At 35.0% G+C, this 15,132-nt stretch overlaps 1 protein-coding gene across 2 annotated transcripts in view; it reads right to left on the minus strand.

Moving 5' to 3' along the window:
* Window positions 1-15,132, minus strand: part of LOC110022465 — a 40,225-nt gene that overhangs the window by 1,969 nt on the left and 23,124 nt on the right. Inside the window, exons 6-8 of one of the 2 annotated variants that reach the window (XM_020721419.1) lie at window positions 6,099-6,206; window positions 3,802-3,923; window positions 3,364-3,425 (exon numbers count right to left, since the gene is read on the minus strand). In XM_020721419.1, coding sequence (XP_020577078.1) covers window positions 3,803-3,923; window positions 6,099-6,206 — 229 coding nt within the window. In that variant the 3' untranslated portion in view covers window positions 3,364-3,425; window position 3,802. Of the gene's footprint in view, window positions 1-3,363; window positions 3,426-3,801; window positions 3,924-6,098; window positions 6,207-15,132 lie in introns of those variants that run through there. The other variant, XM_020721420.1, reaches the window with a different exon arrangement.

Genomic DNA, 15,132 nt, shown 5'->3' on the forward strand with positions numbered 1-15,132 from the left:
CCACCCTGGCCGCCGTCTGGTGCCCGATGACTACCACCGGCCCTTGCAAGCCAGATGCCAACCCCCACCTGTCGACGGCCTGCCGGTCTCGTCAAACGACTGCCACTGCTGCCGCTGCAGCCTGCCGCCTGTCTACCAACAGGTAATGCTCTATGCTGAGTGGAGCAAGAAAGACGTCTCATACACTATAGTGGGCAAAGCTTAATACTGGAGTGCACATGGACATGACTGTTTTATTAAATTTATAAGTTTTTTTTTCTTTAAAAAATTAAAAAATATTGAACTAAATATGTTTCATATTTTTTATGTTTTTAAAAACATATAAACCATAATAGTACCAAACATATTTTCTAAAACAAAAAATATGAAATAAAATAAAAAACAAAACATACTAAAAATAAAAATAAAAAAAAATAGAAAGTGATCCCTAACAAACCCTTACCCTGCAGTATTAATTCGGCTGAAAGTGAAATAATCTAATACTTAAAAACTCTTACAAACTTATACACTAAATCTGTGGAAGAGTTGTCAGCTAAAATTTCTCTCTAATTTGTATATGGCATCACCTGTCTGTCTTGTCTTCTAACATGAAAGTGGCTAGCACCAATTTCCTATTTTCTGGACAAATCATGCTATTTAGAATCTTTCTGATCTTTAATAATCAATCTTTAACGGTTGTAGGGTACCTAGCACCTTTAAATGCATGCGGCTTGAATGTCTTAAAGATTTTGACATACTAATCAACTTAAGTACTATATTTTGATATGGGGGCCCAATACTTGTAAAAGATCTTTCAATAAAAATTATTTTATCAATTACTTGAGATGTCAATTGAACAATACACTGTAACCTAGTGGCTTTAATTTCTTTATTTGTCATATTCTTAATATCACTTTTGTTTGAGTTATTTTTAGCTTGTCTTTTTTGATCTCCAATTGGTCTGGAAGGTTGGCCCTCAGTTTACTCTAATACTTTCACAAACTTATAAATACATAATTTATTATTCAGTATAATTATCATAAAGTAATTATGCCATGCACACATTATTACTTCAAATTATATGGGTTATACACCTCAAATCCAGTCATATATACTTACGTATTAATCAATTCATATTTTAATCTCATTCTTACTTCTAAATCCAAACATGCATTCATGATTATTTCCATCTAACATCGCTCTGTACCACCTTACCACCTTCTGTCGCACCAAACCCCCCCAACGTCAACCATGATGCAACACAAGTGGACGACTCAACCAAACAAACTCCTCACCAGCATGAGTTCTGACTCACATACATCAGGACTCAGTGTGTAATGAACTTATTTAACTCAATCATTATAAACATTCACAATTTAATTAAATTCATAATTAATTAACATTCCAAATTACTCATAAGCGTGCATAATAATATCACCAAAATGTATACAGTTACTAAAATTCCAACACATAAAAATAGGTACACAAAAAAATTTTATAACTTTAAAAATTATGCAATCTAAAAGTTGTATACTATTACACCTAGCTTCTTGATCTAGTGTTCTTTACCCTTTTCCTAAAAATCAACCACATATAGGAATAAACTACAAGCTCAACGATATAATCAAGACTAAAGTAAAATTTTATGGATGAAAAGAAAACGTGTATGTTAATCCTAGCCCATATGTATGATAACAATATATAAAATGAACATGTTTTAATCATATGTGACACATAAGATAAATGGCATGAAATACAATAAACATTGGCAACTGCAACAAGAATATATTTCATTCATTCGTGCGCAATAGTAAGAATATACATAATAATTTTATAATCAATAACTCTCATCTTAGGAATATTACTTGTAATAGCACATGCTTTGATTACATTCATTTTATTTCAAGTCATTGGGTCGTCACCAAGCCCCTCAGCTAAAATAATTATTGATAAAAGTTGATCCCTTCCAACATAGTTATTATTAATAGTCCACCTGATACAAACAGTTTCGTCCCAGCCTAAACATCAGGAGTCAAGAATCTCATTGTTTTCTATCATTCATACAAGCAGGTCATTCAAGTAATAACCTACCTATCACAACACTGGTGACATTCCTTTAAACATAATTTGAAGAACAATCATTCATCATATGCAAATCCTGTATCATATGCATATACAATAGTATATGAATACCTACAAATAATAGTTTAATAAACATGCTCACAATATCAATAAAAGTAGTAAACTCATAAATATCATTAATGTCAACTCAAGTTCGCATTCATGTAACATGTGCAGACATTCAATAATAAGAAGAAATTTCTAAATAAACTCGCATGTCAATAAATCATGCAGTGATCATACAGAAAGATTTTTTTCTTAATTTAGCAAATTATTATTTCATCTAAACTGACAAAATAGCCCCACTACGAATTTCCTTAAGCTTGCTGTCTAGAGTATGCTACATGAAACCATAATTTTCTCAAGATTTCATGAAATTCTTAACTTAAATTTTTATATAACCCAAAAATAATCAATTAGTTTTAACCAACTTGATGGTATTTGCCTACATTATGTACTCTTCCTGATTCTTATTCCCTTAATTTTCTTCCTCTTCTTCCTTTTCCCTTCCTCTTCTTCAACATTTCCTTCTATGTTTTCCGCTAAAGACCTTACCCAAGGTAAGCAAATCGTAGCAACAGAATGCAGGAAATGAAAAGAATGTTTCAAATTGCATGTGAATAAGGATTCTATTAATCAATTTCTTCCCAAAACTACAAAACGAAGAGTTTGGCTCCCGGCCGTCAGCCTACTCCGCTCTGCTTAGTACCCCATTAGAGAAGCGAGCATAAGATACAGGGGAGGAAATGCAAGGCACTGAAATTTATTTCATATGCATGTAGATAGGAAAGACTAATGCTTAAATCTCAGCCATCCAACATTTATTCTGCCACTACATGTTCAATTTAGAGTATTTGCTACATTAGCACGGGATTAGAAATGTTAACTAGGATAGATTAAGACTTTAATTAAGCTTATTTAGTTAATATTTTAAATTTTTATATCTCCCAATATATCTATATGTTGAAAAGCTTCTAATTTTATTAAACTACTATTGAGTGTATTCCCTGAGATGCAAAAATAAAATATATTTTAAAATTATTAAACTTCATCTGACTTAACAGGAATTGAGTATTACATTTAACTATGCTTGAAAATGCATATTTCACTTTCTTTAAATTAAAACAGTAATACTTTCGATGTGATATGAAGGGAGTTGAGTGCCACATGAGAGAGAGCGCCGCAGAACTCGATCCCTGTGAGGATGAGCTTATCATGGAACCGTTCCCCATTTTCTCAATGCAAAATTTTGAAATATCATCAAGCTTATCATGGAACCGTTCACCCATTTTCTCAATGCAAAATTTTGAAATATCATCATAAACCTGCGTATGGACATACAAATTTGCTTGTTAAATGCTTTACATTATGATGTTACTACTAAAGAAATTTGAGGTTTATGGCGTAAATAATTAGGGGCATTTACTTGCATACAAATAAATTCTTATATGTTTACATATCGAACACCTAAATTTTCATATGTACATACATGCTACTCAAAATTTTGACATTAAATCAAAAAATATAACTATTACTAACTTCTTAAAAGTGAACTACATCTTTTTCATGCATAAGTTTTAAGAGCAAAGTGTTATAAATTTCAGGTGTTAGATATGTAAACAAATAAAAGCTTTGTGACATTTATGTAAACTTCCCAGATAATTATTAAAAGTTAGAATAATGAGTTTTTCAGAAATGTACTTCATTGTGTCATTCTTTTTCTACTTTTATGCGGACGGCTTCGTTCTGATGATTGAAAGGAGCTTGGATTTTGCTCGAGTACGTTGTCGTCGGCACTGTCCATATGATTCCTCTTGATGCTTCTGCGAATGATTAACATAAATCATTTGAACCCAAAAAAAAAGAAAGTTGAAAGTAAAACATAATAATCAGATAAAGATCCTAACACAACAAGAGCATGTACAAAGAAAAAACATATTATAGCAAAATAAAAATACAATGAAATAGTGTATAATACAAAGCATTCATTTGGATAGTCTAATTTGATGCCTGATGAACAAAAGTGAGTGGCAATAAAATTTTTCATGATTCCTACCACTTGTGATATAAAGAATGTAAATACTTTTATCCATGAGAGAGCTTACATTTGAATGCTCGAATCAGAATCAGAAATCAGTTGTGACAAATAATTGATATTTATGCATCGCTGATGCGTTTCAAAAACTTGTAAAATATTATCGGTACTAATCTCAACGGTTAATGAAAAGATCAACCCTACACTACAATTACAAATCTCCACACATCTATTACCAATATTAAAGATACGGCAATGGCAGGAGATCATAAATATCTCAAGAATATCATCAAAGTCCAACTGTAGAAAACCAGCTGCATGGATCGTAATGAAGCTACAAATGTTGCAATTGCTGGAGTAAATTTCTCTGTGAAGTGCAGGCACAGCAAAGCAAGTACACAAAAGCCTCTGAGGAAGAATCAAAGAAGCAGGAAAGCGACAAAATAGTGAAGCCAGACGAAGGATCTTAAGAAGCCAGCAAACAAAGAAAATCTATTTGGAGCATCAATTAAAACTATTTTACCACATTCACAAAAGAATGTGGGGGTTGAGATGAAGCTTCGCAACTAAAGAGAATTAAAGAGGAGATGCCTCAAAAACATCAAGGGCCACATGAAGAGGTGGCGAACTCAACAAATCCCTCAGAGGATTCATTGCAAGAGAAGATGAGCCAATTCGATGAAATTGGGAATGCTAAAGGACCCCTAGTGGTGGGCAATGGAAGAGACCAAACACAACGACAAATACAAGAGCAAAAGTCTATTGTCGATGAGAGAAGAAAATAGTGGTGTGAAGAGAGCTACTTTAACTACCATGAAGACCTACAGCAGACAAGAGGTGACAAAATCACAAATAGCTCATAGAATCTATAATTAGAAATAGCATCAGAATGTCACAACAAGAACAAACAAGGGGATGTAGAAAAAGAACACCTACTAAAAATCCGACAAGCCTTTTCCAGCAACCGATTGACAGGGAACCCCAATTCCAACCACTCAAAAAGGGAGAAAACATGGGAGTACAAATGAGGATGTGAAGCACATGATGCATATGAAAGCGATGCACTAGTAGGCCAATGTACCCAGCCCTAGCCACGCAAATGTTTCCAGCGAGTGATCATCCCCATGTTGATATCAAAACTCCATGTGTGATCATCTCCACACGCGATAGTCTCCACACACAAGCATAGAGGTTAAGGCCTTCTGAGACAGCCAACCTACTTTCAATTTGTACAAATAAAAAGAGGTGTTTGTGCATGAAGCTCAAATCGATATACAATTTGAACCTTAAGGGGTAGTTCTTCATATTCTCACTCCAAACATTATAAAACTATTGCTTTCGTGACTTAAAACTTCTATTCTCATGTTACTATGGAGGGAAGTTGTTTTAATTTTTGAAGGAGAAATCTTCAACAGCTAAAGAGCAAAAAATAAATCTTCATTCATGCTTATAAGGGCCACTGCCCTGTTGAGAGTAAAATTTGGAGGCTGAAATGCCTCCAAACAATGGTTAGAGCGTCTTGATCAAGCCAACATATACAAGTACTTCATCCGCCATCTAAATCTATCGACAGCCTAAATTTTCCTAAATTAAGTTCCATGCCCACCCTAAATAGTTGAGATAAAAACTAATAATAATGAATTTTGTCTCAAAAGAGCCAACTCAGAACAAACAAAAAATTGGTTGCGTCTATGACTGAAGGTTCGGGGACTTCATCACAAAATAGAGTTTTTGCTATGCAGGAGTAAGATTGTATGGATCAGGAACCCATCCCCAGACGACACAGAGAGAGTCTCATGCACTAGTGTATTTTTACTAGTAATTTGTCAATTCAACCAATAAGTTGTGCTTACAACCAAAAAAAAAAAAAAAAAAAACTACTTGCACAATTTCAGTTGATGGTGATCCAGTCAAGGCATGTGGAAGATGGTAAAAAGGGCAAAGAATGCAAGCTTGATCATACCTTTCCTTCTGTGGTGCTTCGTAAACTTCATGTTTGGATAGCCAATGGATGCATCCAGTATTCGGCGGAACTAAAGATCCAGAAATGTGAAGCATTTCTTCATCCATCCTACATGAGATTAATAAAGATACAGTTAGAAAATGTGACGAGCTTTTATTATTATACAAGATGAAAATTTTAAAAGAACAAAAATATATAAGGAAAGAAACATACGGTTTGCTTGTGTACTTGATAGAAGATGGACAACTAAATTCAAAATGTTAAATCGCAACTTTTAAGATGAAAAATCAAAACCAGACCAACCGATATGTTTTCACCCAAATCAATGTCTTTTCAACCATCTGAAGTTAGTCAACATAAAATAAATCATATTCAGAGTAATTCGACTAACATGAAGGTCAATATTAACTCACGCATACTCAGATCAAAAGAATATATCATTGAGATATCACTTCCATAATCATATGTTTAAATATCTTGAATCCAATAAATAACAAATTATTGTAGACGAGGTTAGGATTTCAAGGTTTAAAACTTGATGGTTAAAATGAGTTCTACACTAAAAAAGTCAAAGATGTAAAGGAAATTTTTCGTTCTTGGAAATCACTTTTAAACTAGCTCTGCGACAAGAACTCAAACATAAAGCCATAAAAAATCATTGCAGCGTGACATAAAATAATATTAAGATAGATGTGTAACAAAAATTAAAAAAGTGTTAAGAAAATTATAAATGAGACAATAAGAGTAGCACAAAATGAAGTAAAGTGATAAAAATGAGCTTTTAAACAACTTGGCTGTATACAATGGAGGGAAAAGATGCACCAATAAGCCAAGTAAAATATAAATAAAAAAGATTACTTTTATGAAACTTTTTTCTTTACCCTGATAATTTGGTTCTATTTTGCCATCCTATTTTCTACAGATAGACGCATTATGCTAGATTTTTCAGTATCATTCAATAGCACTAGCAACACACTGCATCCAGCGATTTATGAGTAAAATCTTGGCGAGCTCATGGATGTATTTGATGTGTTTGTTTTGAATATTTAAACCGGTTTATTTTGTATTTGTGACTTTTCTCCGCTTTTGTTTTCTATGTTTTTTTTTATTGCATAAAAAATATACCGGATATATGATTATACTTGGGGAGTGTGAATCAATGAATGTTAAAATATTTTTTTAGCTAAAATTTATTTATATGCTAACATATTTTTGCAACTTTTTGACACGAAATTAAATTTAAATATCATTTGTCTCAACATTAGCATATATAATTAGGCAGCCAATGCTTGCCTACTCCGTTTTCTGGATCATAACTAAACCTGGTATGTAAAACAAAATTGAACTGCTCAGTTCATTTCACGTGCTGCAAGATTCTTCGTGTAGCACCAATGCTTCATGACATCCAATTTGTTTATACTTTATCAAGCTGAGCCATTCAGGGATTTAAATTAGAACAAGTTGACTAAATCACATTAAAAGTCATGTTAGCTAAGATTCAGTGAGATCCAAACTCTGAGTGATATCCTATAGATTCCATTTTTAAAAAAATGCTGCATTTTGCTTCAAGGTGTCGCTCCAGTTTTGCCAAAATATAGGGGGCCACAACACAAACAACAAGCAATCGCTCCAGTTTTGCCAAAATATAGGGGGCCACAACAAACCACCATTAGAAAATAAAATCTTAGATAGGATATTAACATTGCATAGGCCAGCTCGGATTGATATAAGTTATGCCATGTAAGACGCGAGTTTGTTTTATGAAAGCTGTAATGGAAACCGAAACAACAAAAACTATAAAGCATGAAAAAAAAAGCTTCCAGAATTGCCAGTGTATTCAGACAATCAATTAACTGAATATGCAAAATATAAATAAAGAATGTAGATGGAAATGACAGAAAAAACTGCAAGAATGCAAAGCAATTTTACATTTGGAGCTTACCTTGATAAATGATCACTTACTATGCTTCCCTGAATAATGAATCAATAAAAAATGGATGGATCGAAGTGAACAGCAGGCACACATCACTGAATTAGAGCAAAAGCAACATTCTTTATCCAAGTAAAACAAGTAGAATGAAGGATTAGATATTCAAGAGACTAGGGATGAGATAATGTAGTTTAATAGACTTCCAACAGCTCAAGGACTTGGTTGAATAGTCACGAAGGAACATATAAGTTTTGGAATATAAATAATGGTACTTAAGGCATATGTTAGGCTTGATGTTAGGATTGACTACCCAATTCAAGGGAATTTACTTAATCTTCCTAGCTCAGGGGCAAAAGTATGGTAAGCTTGGCCGTATTAATATGAAATGGGTTCTTTGTAGGCCTATTTTAGACTTTAACAGCATTGATATGTTTTAGGTGCGAAGGGACAACATTTTTTATATATTTTTATTTCTATTGTTTGTATATAGTTTAGCAATATTTGCGCTTTTTGGTCCCTTGAGAAACTTAGATGAGAGAGGAAATATGAAATATCTTCTACAATGAGCAGTTATGTATTAGATGTGTTCTAGTGTAGCCTTCTTATTGTGCGCTATTGTCAAAGCGTACAGATATTGAGTCATCGAGACCACAAAATACTTACTAGTACTATTGCCAAGCAAATCCCACCGACCTTTGTCTATTTTTTCCCCAAAGTTGCGAAGAGGAGTGGGGGGAGGAAATGTAACGCCCAATTTTCGAGAAGTGGAGTTTGGCAAATTCTAGAAGTACACCAAAATTTTATCTCCCAGAATTTGTTTGAAATAATTTTATTAACTTTTATGCATGAAATCGATCAAATTGATATAAAGCAATGTATGTAAATTGTGAATGGATTGGGAATTATAAAATATTGAAATATAAGTTTTATTAAATTAATAAATCCTTAATTATCCATAATCCTCGGCATTGTAGCCAACCGGCTTACGCCATGTTATTTTCTTTGGATCGGTCGAATAGGGTACCGAACTTCGCAATTTCCTTCTCCCGAATTCCTCTGCCTCTCTTCTCTTCCCCAATCCCTACATGTTCATCTCACGCGCAGCCGAAATAGAAGGGGCCGCAACCCTTGCTACAATGCAAGATCGCAGGTAGCCGCAGCTTGAAGGGGAACAGAGCAGCACCAAGGTTGTCGCAGCTCGAGATTTAGGGTCCGACACAATTTTTGTATGTACAAATTCCTCACTCATCATTCTAAGCATTCATGTCCTTCCCCACACTTCCATATTGAAGTTTGTCTCATTTTTCTTGTTTCCAGTAGTCGTCGGAGGCGACGATTTTGTGCAAAAAGTGTCGTGATTGTTTCCCAAGCTTCCAAAAGGGCTTTAGTATGAGTTTAGCGAAGGGGAACTCAGGTTGAATGTGATAGAAAGAAGATTAGTTGGGTTTAGAAGGGTGATTTAAGTTGAACAGTCCATTTGCGGTATGTTTTGACAATCAATGTTTGTTTTTGGGTTAATGCATGTTTTGAGTCAATTTTATGAAACCATATGCTGTCTACGAGCTGGCGGCAAGCTCGAGACAGTCGTATAGAAACTCGTCGTAGGGCTACTCCGTTGAATCGGATGAAATAATCTTGTGCTAAACTAAAAAAAATATTCTTCTATAGGCTTCATATGATTTCGAGTTTGACACTCATGCATTTAGGAATTCTAGCTTATTGTAGATGAATACCTACAATTAATTTATGAATGCAAGTTGACTTTTATTATACTAGATGTGTTTCTATATTATTTTATGATCCAAAGGACTACGCATATGACACTGATTGCTTGCAGGTGTTCATTTTGTTATGATTCATGCTAATTAGATATAAAGTATCTGATTGCAGAAATTATGTTTTATGAAATATTTGATCAATGTTGCTACAGAAATGTCACAATGAATATTAAGAGATAAATTATTATATAAGTGTTTGTAAGAACATTATGCAGATATTTATTCTCGACTCCTGATATTTATACGGAAACAAAACTATGTTGGAATTAGGCGGTGAAAGAACGTTAGGGTACTGTGGGTATTAGGGTGCGTTGTCAATAACTGCTATGTTGGGGGAAGTCTGACCTTTAACGATAGTTTATATGACCTTTAAAGCAGGTTGACGACTTATGATAAAAAAAATATGGAAATAGTTGAACCATATAGATTAAATAAGTGATATTCTTATGATATGACCTCTATGAAATGAATGAACATATTTATATTTATGGTTTCATGCTTACGACCTACAAGTTAGACTACAGTTGATTTTTATACTACTTGTATATGTTCTCCTTTCATGTTTTCTATTATGTCAGTATGTTATAATTGCATGTAGACATGTATAATTTCATTTGAACATGCACGTTACTTTTTTTCATGTTTAAATCTTATTTTAGCCCTGATTATTTTGTTCGGCTAGTTTTACTCACTCTACGTTGATGTCTTCAAGCAACGAGCACTGGAAAGAGTAGTCAGGTGACTTGTAGAGCTTTTTATTTCATTATTGGGAGCTTGTACAGTTTTTTTGGGTATGTATTTATTTATTGAATTTAGCAACTCTGTATATTTTTCATGTTTTGGATGATTTAATTTTCATGTTTTTGAATATGCAATCGAAATGAAATGTATCACATATGTTGTTGCAATCCAGTTAGACTAATTTATCACCCACTGGGCCCTGATTATAAAAGTCAGGCTGATTAGAGTTTGTCTAACCAAATTGCTCGCCTTTGTCGCACCTCAGCCAATCCCTAAAAAGAAGGGGAGGGCAATTGAGGTGTGACAAAGTGGTATCTGAGCATGGTTATTGAATCAAAAGAATGATAGAAGCATGTTGTATTTAGAAGATGTAAAAATGATATCAAATATGAAATGATTTTTACAAAACTATGGGTTGATGAATCTGGGGTGGGTAACCCTTACGATTTAAGGCGTCACGTGTGCACCATAAAAATATTATATGATAAATTGCATGTAAATAATAAATTGTGTCAATACAGATAAACATGCCTACAGAAGAATCATAAAGTACTGAAGGAAAAAATGCAGATATGAAGTTCAAGCTAATATTGTTTTGGGCAAAAATGAAAATCAGAACAAAAAAAATGCCGGCACCAGAACTACTGAGTTACAGAGCATTATGCAACTGATATCACAAGTGATTGATAAAATGATTGTTATCGAAAGATCCTCCACCAGTACAGAACCTAGATCTGAAACTAGGGCAGAAGTTGATCGACACTTAAAAAGATATTTCAATCTTTCAAGCCACTTGCATTCAAAGGTGCTAGTGATCATATAGTTGTTGAATATTGGCTTTTGAAGATTGGAAAAATTCTCGATGGTAAGATTTGTCTAGAAAATAGAAAAGTGGTACTATTATCGTGTTAGAAGGCAAGCAGAAAGATGATAGAAAAATTTCAGTTGACACCTCTTCCACAGATTCAGTGGGGAGTATTTGTTTAAGTCTTCAAAGATTCATTTGTTTCGCCTTCAGCTGATTAGCATTGCAAGATAAATTCTTCAATCTGACTCAGATGTCCAAAACAATTATGCAACATAAGACAAAATTCACTTCTCTTTCCAGATATGCACCACACTATGTCAGTACCAAGGAGAAAAAGTATCAGATTTCTGCACATGCTCAGAGATCAATTGAGATTGGCACTAGCTCCATTTAAAATCAGTGGTTTCTATGTCTTTCTTGAAAAGGCAAAAAGAAATGAAAATGAGCTGAACTTTTCCAGTCAGCAGTGTCAACCTCAAGCAGGCAAGCGAAAAGATTTTTGCAAAAGAGAACACTTTCAACACAAGAAGACTAAATTAGAAGGCAAGCAGAAGCAGTTTTAGTTAGAAAAGCAAGTTTGTGAAAAAGTGTGGAAAAATACATTTTAGGCGGTGTTTGATCGTTTCTGGAAAATGTTATAAATGTGGACAATTGTGACACATTCAAAAGAATTGTCCACAAGAAAAGAAGAGAGACAACAAACAACAAGCAATCCAAGGACAGAGACTTTCCAGTAATATTTTAAAAACCAGCCAGCCTAGCAGAACTCGGTTTTTGGGAAAGCCTTAAGTGCAAACAAAGGGTGAAACTTCAAACCGCAAAGCTAAGGAACTAGTAAGAGGCCGAGATTTTGCAATTAACCATCAAGAAGCCAAAAAATCGGAAGATATAGTTACAAGTATACTCCCAATTCAAGATCAGTCTGGCACTGTTTTATTTGATTCAGATGCATCGCATTCTTTTATTTTTTGATGAGTTTGTTGTCAGTTTATATGTTGATATTATACATTTTACTCCTGCTTTTGTTTGTTATTATGCCCTCAGGAAGTGGGTTTTGTGTCAATAAAAAATGTATAGTTTATGTTCATGTGCATAATAAGAAGTTACCAACATTATTGATTGTCATATCAATTCAGACCTTTGATGTTATTTTGAAGATGAATTAGTTGGTAAATCATTTTGCTACAATTGAATACTGGAAAAGATGGATGAAGCTTAAATCGCCTGGTGAAAAGTTATTATATATCCTATGTTATTGAAATGCATAATCTTCCCTGATTAGTGCAGTGAAAGTTGAGAAATGTTTGCGAAGTGGTGAATTAGTATTTTTGACAATTAAAAATGATAAATAAAGATGTACAGAAACTGAAAAACATCCCAGTGGTTTCAAAATTTTCTGATATATTTCCTAAAGAATTGTCAAGGCTACCGCCAGAACAAGAAGCTGAAATTGGTATTGATGTGCAACCAGAAACATTTGCGATATTCAAATATGCTTACAAGATGGCTCCAAAAGAATTGCAATAATTGAAAGGTAAGTTGCAAGAATTGATCGACAAGGGTTTTATCATGCCAAGTAATTCGCTGTGGAGTGCAGTAGTATTGTTTTTCAAGAAGAAAAATGAATGTATGTGGATATGTATTGATTACAGAAAGTTGAATAAGGTACAATCAAGAACAAATATCCTTTGCCCAAGATCGATGGTCTATTTGATCAATTAGAGGGTACAACTATATTTTCTCGAATTGATCTAAGAACATGATATCATCAGGTCAGAGACAAGAAGACAGATATAACTAAGACATCATTAGGACCAGGTATAGTCATTATGAATTCTTAGTTATGTATTTTGGCTTAACCAATGCTCTTGAAATTTTTGTGGACCTGACGAATCAAATTTTAAAGTCATATGTGGATTCGCTCATCATTATATTTATTGACGATATTCTGATTTATTCAAAAACAGATGAAGATCATGCCAAGCATTTGAGGATAGTTTTGGAGTTGCTGAGACAGAATCAGATATATATAAAATTTTTGAAATGTGAATTTTGGCTGCGAAGCCTTGCATTTTTTGGACACATTATCAGTGGTCGGGAAATTTTAGTTAATCCTCAAAAGGTAAATGCAATTATGGAATGACCTACTACAAATAATGTTACAGAGTATGCAGCTTTCTTGATTTGAAAGGATGTTACCGGAGGTTCGTCAAGAGATTTTCACAAAGAACTGCGTCGGTATCCAAGCTGATGAGAAAGAATGTCCAGTTTGAGTAGACTGCAAGATGTGAGCACAATTTTCAAGAGTTGAAATAATATTTAACCATGACACCAGTGTTAGCGTTTACATTAGGCACAGAAGGATTCCAGATTTACAGTGACGGATCCTTACGAGGTTTTGATTGTGTTCTAATGCAGAATAAAAAGTGATAGCTTATTCATCCAAATAGTTGAAGCCACATAAATAAAACTATCCTATAAGTAATCTAGAGTTATCTGCATTGTGTTTGCTTTCAAAATTTGGCGACATTATTTGTATGGCGTGAAATATAAAGTCTTCACTGATCATCATGAAGTACATTTTCACACAAAGAGAGCTGAATTTGAGGTAGCGAAGATGGTTAGAGTCGATAAAAGATTATGATCTGGATATACAGTTGTTGACCTCATTTTTGGTGAGGTCTTAGTCTCCTACTCTTAGAACCTAGGATCTAGCTTTAGGAGTTCTTATTGACAATCCTAGCGGACTAGTAATGGAGCCCACCTCCCGTAGAACTTCAAACCGCTTCTTTACTCATTTTTTGTGAAAACTCGCACGAATGGTCCCAAGCACTCAACTTCTAGTTGCAAGGGCTAAGGACCAACATGCAGAGGGTCTGAAAATGAGTTCCTATAGGATCAAACGACCTTAGGTTAACCCTCGGTGACTCAGCAACGCACTTGTTGCATCACGCACAATTTTGGATTAAATTGACTCGCCCGCCGGCAAACTCGTCCGGACGACCCCGGAAACGGACTGCGCCGACGCGTCCGGAACGTCGATTTTAGCTAGAAAAGACACCCATATTGCTGTGGTTCCACACTCGCGCGAACTGCACGGAAATTGATGCACATTTCTTTAGCGGGGCACAGGTTTGGGTTCAGCCCGGGTTCAATTCAAGCTCGACGCAGGCTGAACACAAGCCAGGATTATTTCAAATTTCAAATTTTTAAAATTTAAATTTTACCTCTTAATTCCATCTTAATTAGATTTGATTAGGAGTTATTTTTTTTACCTAATATAACTGCCCCTGTATGGAATGCATTCAATAGCCCGCTCCATGCACCTGTAACGGTATTAGAGAGGCGCGGGATACAAATCCCGTTGGATTCTTTTCGGCCAAGCCGACTGCTGATCTCCCTCGCTCGAAATTCCTCCTCATCTCCCTCGATCGAAATCCCTCCAGCTGATCTCCCCGCTCGACTCCCTCAACAATCGAAGCACGTCTGCTTTCGCCCTAATCTCGCGCTCGATCCTCTCGTCTCCCTGCATCATAGCCGAGCTCTCTGCTCGCCGCTGCTCATCCACAGGAAACTCTCGGCCGGTTTAATCGAGCGCTCCCTCCTGCGCGAAACTCCTCCATTCGCTCGCCGCTGCTCGATCCCGTCTCCCAAATTGACGAAGCCGCAGACATCGCTCGACACCTTCGCCTGCTCGCTTCTTCCCTGTTCGATCCCCGTTCGCTCTCAGACGCCTCCTGCTATCGAACAGACCTAGTCTTCCGCCTCTTTCTTCCG

This window comes from Phalaenopsis equestris, unplaced genomic scaffold (genome assembly GCF_001263595.1).
Source record: "Phalaenopsis equestris unplaced genomic scaffold, ASM126359v1 Scaffold000191, whole genome shotgun sequence".
Classification (NCBI taxonomy): domain Eukaryota; kingdom Viridiplantae; phylum Streptophyta; class Magnoliopsida; order Asparagales; family Orchidaceae; genus Phalaenopsis; species Phalaenopsis equestris.